Below are 14,188 nucleotides of genomic sequence, written 5' to 3' on the forward strand. Positions count from 1 at the left end.
GGAGCTGACGGAGGAACTGGCTCTTAGTGGGTCCATTAACTGTGTGACCCACAGCCCAGCCCAGAAGGTGAGAGCTAGGAACCGCGGGAGGCCAGGATGCTGTCTGCACGGCCCTGGCTGCTTTCCTGCCAGAGGGAGGGTTCTGCCAAGATGTTGCTCTAAATGGAAGTAGCCAGAAAAGAGGGCGATGTGGACCCAGCATGGACCCGCTTCCTTCGTCCGTTTGGTAGCTGTATCTTGAACACTCTTCAGGGCACCGGCGGCTGACAGTTTTCTGCCTTCACAGAGCTTATGGCTAATGGTTTCAGTCTACTTCCAGATAATCAAATCCCAAGTAACAGCCGTTGTAGCTCTCTGCAAACTGTCAAATTTATTGATTAGCATAAAAGCAACAAACATCAATACTGCATTTTATAAAGCATTCGTGTAGAACTGGGAAACAGTTATAGAATGATCTCATTGCTTCCTTTCTGCAAACATAAGTACCATGGGGAAAAAAAAATATTGCTACTATATCCTGCCTCTACGAAAATCCAAGGGAAAAACGATACGATCCTACACATTAGTTGTGGTTAGTTATCTTATGAGACTGAGACTTTAAACATCCCTGGATGCCAAGGAATCTGAGTATGTATGCCCTAACACAAGGGTTGGCAATATGCTACTCAAACAAAGATGGAGGATGCACCAGCCATCCCTGCCTTCTCACCATTGATGAAATTCCACCTGTTAATACTTTCTAGAGCCACGACCAATAGCCTCTGTCCCCATTGCCCACCCCTGCCAAAAAAAAAAAAAAAAAAATAGCTGGCACATAACACAAACACACACAACCCACTAATGTCAGCATCTCCCTGCTCAAGACAGGCGGGGCTTTGTCCCCATTACACATACGTGCATTCGCTTGTGCCTACCGGTGTGCCAGAAATACGGCTCAGAACCCTGGCACCCTACTTTGGAAAGCAGCATTGCCAGGGAAGCCCAGAAATGGCATCTGAAGCTGGAACTCTTCCCCCTTCACAGCTGGTTCCATGGGGAGCTTACTTCCAAAACTCCTATCACTCTCTGCTCTCCAAGCCTACGTATCACAAGCTTTGGGCTGCTTTCACCCTGGGCTACAATCTGTCCAGTTATTTAAATTGGGTAAAACAAGTTAGAGTTGACACTGCTTCTCATTTGGGTTTTCTTGTTCTGTGTCCTCTGTTTCAGCATTGGTTGGAGTTTACAAAGTCTGTGGTGAAGCAATTGAGATGTAAGTATTCTTCATGAAAAGGTGGGGAGCCTCACCCCTGGGGAGGGTGGGATGAAACCTCCCGCATTTAGTAAGTCTTGGTCATTGCCCACCGTTCCTGTATAAGTTTGCCCTCTACCTGTGAGGACTTTCTTATGATGCAGCCCAGTGGGGAGGGAAGCCCAGTCATCCTCTGGGAAGGGTCTTTCCTGAGATGGGCACATCTCTGTCTCTGCAGCCCAGCCTCCATTCACCATGTGTTTCCGCGTGAAGTTTTACCCCGCAGATCCTGCTGCCCTGAAAGAAGAGATAACCAGGTAAGGCTGAACTTCCCTCAGCCACTGAGACTTGTTGGAGAGGAAAGAGGGACTGGAGCCTCTCAGATCCTCTATTTTGGAAGCTTCTCACTCTTATAAGGAAGGAATCTTCCTAAATATAACCTTACTTCTTCTGTATTTCATTTCCACATGCTTTCTTTGCTCACCCCCTCAATGGAACTGGAACAGAGTGAGCTGCTTTCCTTCGAGAAGTGTGAATACTTCACGTAAACTAGCCATCTATAAGGAGACCTGGAGTCATTACTTAATCAAAAGCATTTTTTTCTTCTACCAAGGCTGTGGCCACCATGGATGTTTTTGGAGAGGGTGGGTTGCTTTTGTTGGGGGAGGGGGATGTTGCTTGAAATAGACTCCAGTGGCCTAACGTCCTCGGGAAATGCCAAAGCAGGACACTGCAAAATAAGCTGGGAAACACTGAAGATTTTAAATCCAAGTGGATAAACTCCAGTGTGCTGACGGATCCGGCCCGTGATGAACGCTTCCTTGTGGGGACCGTGTTCTGTGGCAGGCACACAGCTGCACGGAATGAATCCTATCTCATCCAGCACCACGTGAGGATGAGAAGGAACTTCTGTGCCCACATCATCCTACAAGAGGGTCAAAGAATAGGCGCTTCAAAGCTTCACCAGGGTTTTGTATATATGAGCCAAATTCACTCTGAAAGTCTTGCCTCAGAGACTCAGCAATGCTCTGTACCAGGCATCCTTAATTTTTATATTAGAAATATCTAATTTGGACATGAGCAGAATGTTGGTGTTATCTCAGAGAGGGCGGGGCCCTAGAGCAAGAGATGATGCCAGGGAACCCTAGAGCTGAGGAAGAGAGAGCTCTGCCGGCTCTCCGCTTCCCCCAAAAACCCTGGAGACCGCAGAGACCGGGATGAGGCCGTGGCCAGTTATAGAGACTCTGTCCTGTAAGTCTTTGCCATCTACTTCCAGATCCTGAACTGCTTGGGAGAATTCCAAAGAAAGGAAAGAGGAGGGAAGAAGGGAGGAAGAAGGAATATGGACTTACATTCACTTCCTGTTCCGAAGACCGTGCCACTAGCTTTATGTCAGATAAAAGGAGCTAAAGTTTTTCTGAGAAGGAAAATGAGGAAATGGGGAGAGTAAGAGGGCAGGAAACAGGGCTAAGTAGTGCAAAGGAAGCAAAGAAGTGGGACGGAGAGGAAAAGTGGCTTCTCACGTGGGTCCCAGTGGAGGCTGGGGGGGATCTTGCAGTGCAGTCGGGAGGATGAGGAAGGTTGTTTCTTCGGGATGCTCAGGGCGGTCTACATGCACCAACTTTGAAGCACTGAGGCCAGGGAGGGCATTCATGCTCCTTCCTGGGCAGGGGAACGGCAGGTTCTGTTCATCCACATGGAAGTGGATGTGGCTCCCACTTTGCTCATCCAAGTACAGGAGCAATCCTGTAGTTTTAGGAGCACGAGCCCGCCCTGCTCAGGACCTTCAGAGTATTTGCCTCACTCTGAACCTGTCCCTCTCCCCCCCAACCTGCTTCCCGGCCAAAAGAGGTGGTGATACCAAGGCAGACCCAGAAGGCCACACTCCTGTCCACGTGTCTGGGCAAACTTCACACCTCTTTCTTGAGAACCTGGCACCTTGCCTCCTAACACCACACCTCAGGATCTCCTGGTCTCCACCTCACGCAACCAACAGTGAGGATGACAGGGATGATTCTAACAACTCAGTGAGCGGCCAGTGAGAGCACGGCAGACACATGGCTTTCTGATTTGATTAAAGGGCAAAAATATATGGTTATCTTGGCCCTTTGGAGCTCTTAACAATACAATTTTCTAAATCAAATGTTCCTCCATAATACTAATGGACAGACTCTCCTACTCAAAAAGCAGCATAGACCTGGAAGCTCAGATCCTATTTCTGTCACTTCTCAGCTTGGGCCTTGGACCCAAGATATTTAACCTGTCTGACCTTCAGATCCCTTATTTATAAAATGAGGAAGAGTAACAGCTCCCGCGTGGAATTGTTGGGAGAACTGACCCCTACACTAGGGTCTTGTACTTCGTGATACACTCCCCCCTCCACCCCGGCAAGCCTTTCCCTGAGCAGAGGCTGCCAGGTGGATTACGTGGTCCATGGACCCCCGAGGACTCCGCACGGGGCGCAGGTAGTTAGCTCTGGCTTCTCTCCTTTGTTGAGGTTAAAAGGCGCTTCTTTTCTGAGACTCCCCACTCCTCCTCTGTCCTTTTCCCCGACCAGCTAGAGTCCTACCACTTAAGCAGCTAGTTTTTGAGGACTCAGAGAAAAAGCCTTCCCAGGTGACCAGTCATCCAAGTCCTGGTGGCACAGCATGAGGGCCACGGCCAGGCCTCTCTCCAGGTCAGCAGGCTTCAAAGGCACTGACAAGGGTGTGAGCTTCTCCCCCTTCTGCACACACCTCTGCTGAGCATCCTCGGCTGTTCTCCCCTTGCTCTCCACCTCACCAGCCTGCCTTCCCTAGAATGCATTTTCCAAGCGTTGTTGGGAGTATGAAGTGCAGGGTGCCTGGGCCTGATACGGAGTCTTTGTGCCTCCCCCTCTGAGGCATTCTGTGAAGGCCTTGGGATTAGCCGAGTCTTTCTCCTCATTCACGTCCCTACTGATCTTGAGAGAGTGGGTACCTGCCCCAGCCTCACTCAATACCTGTAATTCATTCCTGGCTTAGAGCCCTCCATGCCACCTTCCTGCCAAACTAATTTAGCTGTCAGTGTGTTTTTTCCTAGCAATATTGGTCCTAAATTTCAATGCCGTCTCAGCTATTCCCATAAAGCCAGGCTGAGAGGAGGGGATGAAATAGGGAGTAAAGAACTGTGCTTCAATTTATCTCTTGGACTCTTCCCAGATGATAAATTTAGTTGCCAAATCCTGATTAATCTCTTCTGTCATTTTTTAAAGTAATAAATAGATTTTCTTGTCTGAGCTAGAAACAAGGCAGAGAAAATGGGGATTAGGCACCAGATTTAGCGTTTAACAGGGACCGCAGGTGTATGAACTCTGTGGCAAGGTTAAATAGTAGAAGCAAACTGAGTGCAAATGGCGCCTCCTTCTAAGGAAACAAACTGCCTGACACGTTTGAGTGGGGGCGCTCACAAAAAGTATTAATCGAATGACGGGATATATTCGAGAATGAATGGAGTTTATAGGTCATAAATTCCTTCGATGAACACCACTTGAGCCTACCTTAGGCTAAGATGGCCTGGGAAGCGTTTTCTATAAAAGGCCAGAGAGTAAGTATTTTAGACTTTGTGCACCATATGGTCTCTGTCACAACTACTCAGTTCTGCCTTTGCAGTGCGAACGCAGCCAGAGATGATACCTAAATGAATGAGAATGGCTGCATTCCAATAAAATGTTGTATTTCACTGGAAACTTTGGTGGCAGGTCATAGTTTGCCGACCCCAGACTAACGCATCGAAGAGAACTGGGTTCAAATTCCAGGTTGTCCTTTAACTAGCTGTGAGACAAGGCAAGCAACAGTCTCTCCAATCAGTCATGCCCTCATCCATGAAGCAGGAAGAAAAAACAGTAGCCACCTCCCAGAGTCGTCATGAGGACTGCATGTGAGGGTGCGCATTAACCTGTACAGTGTGGGGGCGCCTGGCTGGCTCAGTGTGGCGTGTGACTCTCGATCTCAGGGTCGTGAGTCTGAACCCCACATTGGGCGTGGAGCCTAGTGAAAACCAGCCAACCAACAAACAACAGTACAGTGGGTGGCTCACAACATGCATTCAGTAAATCATTATTATTTTGTTTTGTTACTGTTTTGTCGTCTGTCTCTCCCCACTGGAATGTAAGCTCCATAAGAGTGGGGATTCTGTTTTGTTCCCTTCTGTATTCCCAGCACCCGGGCAGTGCTTGGCACATGGAAGTGCTCAGAACTGGATGGATGGATTGATGGATGGATGGATGATGGGTGGGAGGAAGGGTGAGTAAGTGAGCTAGGCACAAGATGTGCAGGCTCCCTAGAATATTTAAAGTAAATTTTAAAAAAAAGGCATCTCTGACTGCAAGGAGATGATTATAGGATTATAGAGGAAGCCAGGGACAAAGAATCTGATGAAGGAAAGTCAGGGCCAAAGTGAGAACTCTTTGGAGAAGCTCTTCAGGAGCTGCCAGTTCTCTCCAGAGGTCAGAACCTTTAATTCTGGAGCCATCTGTAGATTCATCTCCACCCTCTGATACCAGAAAACACAGTGCCAGAGCCAATACCTTGGAGAGATGTACATGTCACAGAAAGGCAGGTTTTCCTTGGCTGTCTTTTTAGGTTTTCACTTACTCTGCCTTTGGATAGTCCCAATTTGCACTTCCATTAATTTAGGACAACATTGGCATTAAAGCAAAAATGGAGATGAGGCCAGGAAGAGATTGGCGAAGTTTACTCAAGAAGTGTCCTAAGGAATAAGCTTGTTGTCTTAATTCTGGTCTGATTTGTTTGGTTCTCATGAGAATTTCTCTTCGATGACAGAGTTCTCTTGACTTCATTTAGGACCCCTCTCTCTAATAACTAACTGAATTACCAGGGAGGTAGAAAAAGCATCAGGCCCTGAGGCAGGAGGACTTCCTTGATTCTGATCACTGTATCACCTCAAACAAGTCACTCTACATGTTTGGCCTTCTATTTCCGCACGTATGAGAGAATTAGGCTCTTTAACTCCTATTCTGAGGTTCTGAGATGGGGTAACCCAACTAGCCTGCTCATCAGGAGTTGGCTGGGCTGGGTGGCCCCAGCAGGCTGATCTCTTCCCTTGTAACAAAGTGGCCCTAGTAGCGGTGTCTCAGGCAACAAGATAGTCTTCCTTAGGCCCATGTGTGGCAGGGGAGAATATGCCATGTTCTCTTGAGAAGAGGTCTAGGGATGCTATGAGTCATGTGGGGCATATTCTCATGTCCAACAACAGCGACTCATTAGTTACCACCTTCAATGAACAAAACATGAAGCTTGATGAAAGCCACCGTGGCAGAAAAGGGAGGGGGACCCCTAGTACAGCTCTGTCCCCTGAAGCTAATGGTCGATTCTTTCATGAGCTCACTTCTTGTCTTCGAGAGCTGTGCTTTGTTTTTAGGATATTGACTTGCCCCCCCCTTTCCCTACTCCCTTCAACTGCTGTTCCATGGCCTGACACTGTTCCTGTGGTCTTACCCTTGACCCCCTATAGCTATCCTACCTCCAGAAGTCTAAAGAAACCCCACTCAGCAGTGGAAAGCCTGTACCTTTCTAGCTCACTAGAGGCACCCACCATGCACCCATCAATAAAGATGCCTCATGGGGCGCCTGGGTGGCTCATTCAGTTAAGTGTCTGCCTTCAGCTCAAGGCATGATCCCAGGGTTCTGGGATCGAGCCCCGCGTCAGGCTCCCTGCTCAGCAGGGAACCTGCTTCTCCCTCTCCCTCTACCTACCACTCTCCCTGCTTGTGCTCTCTCTGTCAAATAAATAAAATCTTAAAAAAATAGATAAAGATGCCTCATAAAGACAATGGTTCTCAGTGTCAGGAGGAGCATGTCCCCCCTGGGTGGGAAGGGAGCAAATCAGAAGCTCCAGCAAGGCTTTTTCAAACCCAGGAGACACACACAGATTCTGATGTGCTCCCCCCAGGGGATGTTCTCACTGCGACATTGAGAATCACTGCCCAGAGCCTAGTTGTCCCTTTCAAATATATCCTTTAGTCAGGTATGTGCTGTCCCTGAACTGTGGACACAGAGAGGTACAGAAGGAGTGATAAATGAACTCAGACCCAGGGAATGATCAGTGAGTAAAGGACAAAAGGTTTGCTTCCACATCCTGCCAAAGCCTGGGGAAGGTGGGAGCTGGAGCAGTGAGAGGCAAAGAAGCACTCTCCCCCTCCCTCCTCTTCGGGGCTTTGCCTCCCTCCCTCCTTCCCACTCTCCCATACCGAGATGTGGCATTTTACTGTGGGAAGCAGAGTGAAGACGAGTAGATTTGGTAGATCCATCTTAATTATTCACTGTACATGTCTTTTTCTTTCAGTTTTTCATGGCAAACACTGGGGCAGAGTGGGGTTGCTGGGGTGAGGAGCAGAGTTCTTATCAACTTCCAGACTATAGACTCACCTTCCCTTTGGTGTGGGGACAGCAATCCATCCTGATGTGGTTAGATGGATGTTTTCAAATATTCTTAGGACAGTGCTTCTCAAACTTTATATATAAGTCACCTGGGGATATTGTTAAAATGATTCAGTAGGTCTAGGATGGGCCTAATATTCTCCATTTCCAACAAGCTTCCAAATGATGGTGACCCCCCTGATTTGTGGGCCACACTTTGAGCATCAGCGCCTTAGGAGAGAAGGTTTAATTGCTCCTGCATTTGTTTGTTAATTACTTGAATCAGTAAGCCCACGCTCTGAGTCACCTGCTGGTACCCCTCCCCACCCCAGAAGTTACACCATCAATGGTCCTCTTTCTTTTGGGCATTTTCACGGGATCAAATGGGCATAGAATCCTCTGTATTATTCTTCAGCCTGAAAACAGAAGCAGTGAAAACCTCTAGTTGTCCAGGGAGGGCCCAACTTCTTTTTGGTTCAGCCTGATGGAGTTTAGAGGGATTTTATATTTCCATTACTCCCGTAGGGGTTCTGTAGTTATCGATGGCTAATAGCGTGCCACAGAACTTGGCTTAAAATGATAAGCATTTATTATCTCTCCATTTCTTTGGGTCAGGAGTTCAGGAGTGGTTTAGCTGGGTGGCCCTGGCTCAGGGTCTCTCATGGGCTTGCAGTCCTCTGAAGGTCTGACTGGAGGATTCACTTCTTTATGACCTAGTCTCAGATATTAGACAGTGTCGCTTCTGCTTTATTCTGTTTGTTAGAAGCAAGTCACTAAGTCCAAACCACACCCAAAGGGAGAGAATTAAGCTCTACTTCTGGAAATGAGGAGTATCAAAGACTCTGTGGGCATATTTCTAAATAACCATAGATGCCCCAAGACAAGGCAGCACTGTGGTAGGTGACACACTTCAGGGTTTGATACCCTTGGCTTTTGCTCTTCTCAGGGCACCTGTAAAGTTTTGACATCAGAGACCTACTCCTTGTAAAGACATTTCAGAATGGAGCCAACAATTCCATTCCACTCTGACAGGGTCCACCCAGCTCCTTGTGAAACCTCGAAACGGTTATAATGCAAGGAGGGCCATATAACATGGTGACCAAGAGCCAACCAGTCCTGAACTCACATCCTGGCTCTGCCACTTCCCAGTTGTGTACCCTTGAGAAAATCACTTAAGCCTCAGTGCCCTTATCTTAAAAGGGGGCAATAAGATAACACTGTATGTTAATTATACTAGAATTAAATTTTTAAAAAAAGGGGGGGATGATAGTACCTATTTCAAAGTATTAGGTGAGAATTAGATGAGATAGTGCATGTAAAGTGCATAAGACCTGGACTGGCAGATAGAAAGCGCTCACTACATATCAGCTACTGTTAGCTGTTATTCTTGCCGTCCTGCTTCCATCTGAGGTGAGAGCCTTCTCTGTTTGAAGAAACACCAGCCACAAGTTGCTGTGCTTCCTTCACTGGTGCCCGTTCTTACAGCTTATTCAGATCCTGAGAGGTCCAGCTGAGCTCTGCCAATAATCAAAGGCTGTTCCACACACGGGCAGGTTGTCTTGTAAGCCAAGGAGGAACTCGGCCTTGGGCTGGTTCCCTCACCCGCTGTTCCGCTTCTTAGGAAGAAACATCGGCCAGAATCCACGGCAGAGAGAGGCCCAGTTGGCCCCTCTCTGCTGACGCAGGTTTCTTTCTCAGCACCGAATGGGCCGGGGCTGGCTCCTTCCAAAAGCCAGCACTGGAGTGGGGCACAGTGCTTTTGCCAGGAAGCACCAATTGTTTTGAGCTACTGAAGGAAACTGACAGGTTGTTTTGAATTGAACCCCAAATCAGTTTGGGGCAAAGTACTTGTAAGTCTTCAGGAAAATGGAAAATCCATTTGTTCTGTGGTACATTTTAAGTTTGTTTTAATGTAGTAAAAAAGTGCCCTGATGAGAATTTTGATAGGCTTATATTCTGTCCTTATGTCTTTAAAGCCATCAGAGAAATCCTTTCTAGTTCCTGCCTCTGTTTTCTCTCCAGGTACTTAGTCTTCCTACAGATCAAAAGGGATCTCTACCATGGCCGCCTCCTCTGTAAAACATCAGATGCTGCCTTGTTAGCAGCTTACATCCTTCAAGGTAATGACTTTTGACAAGATGAATTTGCTTTTCATGCTAAATACTGATTATATTATTTCAGTTACCACAGGTGACTACTTCTTGGGTTTAAACAGTATCTAACTTGAAGCAGAGTCTGAATGGGAGGGCTTTGCCTAGACTCCCTAGGTCCAGAAAGCTCCAACCACTCAACCCTACACTGTGCCTAAGGTCTTTCTGCCGTGCCTTCAGATCATTGTGACTCTCTCTGGGGTTTCCTCTACCCTTGGTTGATAGAGTTACTGAGACTCTGGAGAGTCATCTGAATCAATTTTTTCCTAGCCTTTCATGCAAATCTCAAAGGTATGAAGTATCTTGGAATTCTGGTGTCCCTTTCAGAGATCTTTCCATTCAGAGTGGTCAAAGTTGGAATGCTTACAAGTAACAGACACATTTCCTAGCATCCATCCTAATAAGGCAGGGTTGACTCTGTATCCAGCTGATGCCGACTGGCTTTTTTGTTGTTTTTTTTTTTGTGCAAAACAGCGGGAAAGGTATGCACTCTTCATGTATGTGATGCCTTCTCCTTCCGTGAAGTGCAGGGGCTCCTAAGTGCCACTTCCAAGACTTCTCTTAGTCCTTAGGCCTGAAACTGTCACCAGATTGTTCAAGACCACAGCACTAAAATCACAGTTTCCATCAAAGAATCTGAACTCTTAATTGGAAATCTGTGAACTCCAGGAAGCTACTTTGTGAAGAGAACCTGAAAAATGCTTGCCAATAAGAAACTACAGTTCTTCTGCTAAGAGAAATATCATAGCTGCAGTAAGAATGTACAAGTCCACACATTGCAACTTTGACTTCTGAGACTCCTGTTTTTAAAAAGCAAGTCTAGAAGGTGCCTGCCAACTCTAAGGTACCCAAAGAGGCCCCCTTCATTTTTAAAGGAGAACTTGGTCCTAAGTGAGATTTTAAATTCCAGTCTTTCTATCAGATTTACCCTGACAACCATATTGAATTTTTCTTTTTTTTTTCTTTTGAAGAAATAATTGACATCCAATACTGATGTTTTCCACTTGGAGCTTCCTAAATAAAATCATAATAAATGACTTCATGGCTCAAGGTCACTCTGGACTATAGGCCCAGGAAAGCTTTTAGTCTCTTACTAAACGATAGAAATTCCCAAGTAATCTGGAGGACACAATGAATAGATTTGCGCACAAGTACAATATTCAGCTGTGAGGAGGGCACATTTTCCTCTTAATATTTACTCCTCCCTCAAGATTTCCCTGGGCCCTGGTTGTGGCTCTCACTAAGGAAGGAGAAAAGACAATCCCAAAGCAGCTGACACTTTTTAACATACTTCCTCCTAACATATGCATGATGTTCCCTGTGCAGCACATCCTGTGCGGAGGGCTGGGGTGTGACTTGCTTTGCAGAGCGCACCCTCCGCCGAGCACACTCTCCGCAGAGCGCACTGATCAGAGATCCCAGCAGCTTTAGGGATGGCCTCTTGCTCTCTAAATGGGTGGAGGAGAAAGCCCCGCCCCGGGCAGAAAACTAGGAAATCAGCCTTAGGACCTGGTGCTCCTGAACTCAATGGCCAGTTTTAACCAGTCTTCCCACTCTCCAAGAGGGGCCTGACACCTGGCCAGCCCTCAGTGAATATTTACTCAAATTACATTCACTTGATTTGATTTGATTTGATTTCCACTGAGAGTTAAGCGCTAAGTTTGGGTCATGGCTCCTTCATCAGTGTGGCCCTGCTAAAATCCTCAGAACTTAGATCTGGTTCAGGCCCAAGAGACTCTATCTTCCTGGTCAAGCTGTTTCCTGTGCTGCCACAAAGAGCATTGATCCCAGTCCCTTTTCTCAAGACTGACTGGATAAAGACCGTGATACAGCCTTCTGCTCTTCTATTGGGTATTTACTTGTGGTGACCACAGAACACAGGCTTGGCTCTAGTGTCTCTGCTTAGGCTTGATACCAACCCAGAGTGCACACCTGGGAAAACAAAGGTAGGCATGCTTCTGAGGGGCTTGCCCTCTGCCTGACCCACAGCCATGCTCAAGATCCATTGTTCTTTATAAATTTGGTGTGTGCTTTGGCTTTTGCTCTGTGTGTTGATTTCTTGTTGCTTTACCAGTGATGATTTACCTGTCTCCACAACTGTTTTACTCTGCTTTCCTTTTGCAAGCGGAGATTGGGGATTATGACCCAGGGAAACACCCTGAAGGCTACAGCTCCAAGTTCCAGTTTTTCCCAAAACATTCAGAGAAGCTGGAAAGGAAAATTGCTGAGATTCACAAGACAGAACTCAGGTACGTGACACTCATTCAGGCTCAGGACACTCTGTCCCCCAAAGCCTGAACACACAAGTCCTGCGCTGCATCCTCTGCTCCCGCAGACCCAGTCCTCCTAACTCTGGGATGTGCCATTTTCAGTACTCCACTGACAGCACAACCCCAAGCCCTGTAGTGTAGGCTGAGGCTTGAGGGCAGTGTAAGGAAAACAGAGAGGGATGGCCTCTGAAAGGTATCTGCTTCACTAAGATAAATGGAGAGAGAGAGAGGGAAGCATGGACTAGGAAAAAGGAAAACATAAAAGAAACAACAGAAGAGAAAATAGATGAGAGCAGGCCTGTGAAAAATGGGCAAGCCCCTACCTTCAGTCTGTGGCAGGCTGACAGGTGGCTTCCGGGTCAGTGGATGGGACTGCACAGGGCTGGCCTGGGTCATAAACGCTGGGGGTGCCCTGAGAGCATGTGGTGCAGGGGCTCTGTCTCCAGTACTGCCTCGCTCAACCCACAGCCCGACACAGAGGGAAGGAGGGGAGAAGCAGCTGGAAGCAGGAAGCTTGTCTCCCTCAGATTCTTAGTTTGCCCAGAATATGCCAAATTCCATAAAATAGCATTAATGTATCCTTTCACCCATATATATGGGGTTTTCTACAAAGATTGATTAAAACAACAACAATAACAATAGAGCCTGGGTGGCTCAGTCGGTTAAGTGTTCCACTCTTGATTTCAGCTCAGGTCATGATCTCAGGGTCACGAGATCAAGCCCCGTATTAAAATGGGCTCCACCCTCAGCGGGGAGTCTGCTTCTCTCCCCCTCTCCCTCTGCCCCTCCCCCCTCACAAGGCTCTCTCTCTAAAATAAATAAATCCTTAAAAAACATATATATATATATATATATATATTTTTTTTTTTTTTTAAGGATTTATTTATTTGACAGAGAGAGAGAGAGCACAAGCAGGGGGAATGACAGGCAGAGGGAGAGGGAGAAGCAGGCTTCCTGCAGAGCAGGGGAAGCTCAATGTGGGGCTCAATCCCAGGACCCCAGGATCATGACCCGAGCCAAAGGCAGTCACCCAATCAACTGAGCCACCCAGGCGCACTAAAATTTTTTTTAAAAAAGCAGTAGTGTGTATGCACTCTACTTTGTGTGGCATGCTGGAGCACAAATACCCCAAACTGATAAACTATGGAGAAAAAGGCTATATACAATGCAGTGCTGTAAAATAAAACATGCCATCATATTAGTATGTTACAATTTTTAAAAATCTTTTAAAATGTTTGCTTAAACTACCTTCCTGGGGCAGGATAATGCCCAAGGGGTGGGGGGGATATTTCTAATGTTGATATTAAGCTTCAACTTAATATTGCACTGGCTCCCACCCTCCCAGGGGAATGGAGACACCTATCAGAGGTGGAATCCTAGCTGCTCCCCAGCCCTCCCCCTGTGCTGGTGTGGCCTTTCTTGAGCAGGCCGGCTCTTCCCATCACTGTTAGGGAAATAGCGGCCCCTTGTGGTAAACGTCAGAATAAACGTGGACCTTTGAGAGGGTTCAGGGTTCGTTCAAAGCAGAGGGTTTTACATGTCAGAGCAGTGGGGACAGCCATCCAGAAACCTAGTAGGAGACAGGGGATCCCCCAGGAAATGATGCCCACTTTGAGGGCCCTGGAGGCTTGGGCCAACTCCTGGAATGAATGGAGCCCACAAGACCCTCCAGCTTGCAGACAGGGAGTGAAGAAGCTCCCTGCAAGGGGCAGTGGTGCTCAGCTGCCTCTGGTGCCCAGCCCTTTGCCTGCCACACGGACATTTCCCAAACACCTTCTCCGCACCTCAGGCATGCTGGTGGCTGTAGAAATCTGCAGTCAACATAATGCCTGCTTGCACAGGTTGGCCTCATCTTCATTATGTAAAAATGTGTCTATTTCCTCCCTCGGCTCTAACGTGAGTTCCTGGAGGGCCCAGACTGGGCACTTTATCTCTTGGTAGATTTTACAGCAAGCAGCGTGGAGGCTGGCACAGAAATGTGCTGATTGATGTCTCTGCAGAAGGACACTAGGGGGAATCTGGCCTGCTCCTCCCTGCTCTGCCTCCTCTTCCTGCGCCCATATTGCTCGAGACAAATAATGAATGAACTTAGAAATCTGCAACTTTCAGTCCTGCCCACCAGCCGTCAGAGTTGCTGTT

The 14,188-nt window shown here is 47.3% G+C and overlaps 1 protein-coding gene across 6 annotated transcripts in view; it reads left to right on the forward strand.

Moving 5' to 3' along the window:
- The window catches only part of FRMD5 (FERM domain containing 5), a 307,695-nt gene that overhangs the window by 265,261 nt on the left and 28,246 nt on the right, over positions 1–14,188 (forward strand). For 5 of the 6 annotated variants that reach the window (XM_078079427.1, XM_078079428.1, XM_078079429.1 and 2 more), the window contains exons 3-6: positions 1,210–1,252; positions 1,470–1,548; positions 9,652–9,749; positions 11,905–12,028. In XM_078079427.1, the coding sequence (XP_077935553.1) occupies positions 1,210–1,252; positions 1,470–1,548; positions 9,652–9,749; positions 11,905–12,028 (344 nt within the window). Of the gene's footprint in view, positions 1–1,209; positions 1,253–1,469; positions 1,549–9,651; positions 9,750–11,904; positions 12,029–14,188 lie in introns of those variants that run through there. The other variant, XM_078079430.1, reaches the window with a different exon arrangement.

This window comes from Halichoerus grypus, chromosome 8, assembly GCF_964656455.1.
Source record: "Halichoerus grypus chromosome 8, mHalGry1.hap1.1, whole genome shotgun sequence".
In the NCBI taxonomy this organism is placed as follows: domain Eukaryota; kingdom Metazoa; phylum Chordata; class Mammalia; order Carnivora; family Phocidae; genus Halichoerus; species Halichoerus grypus.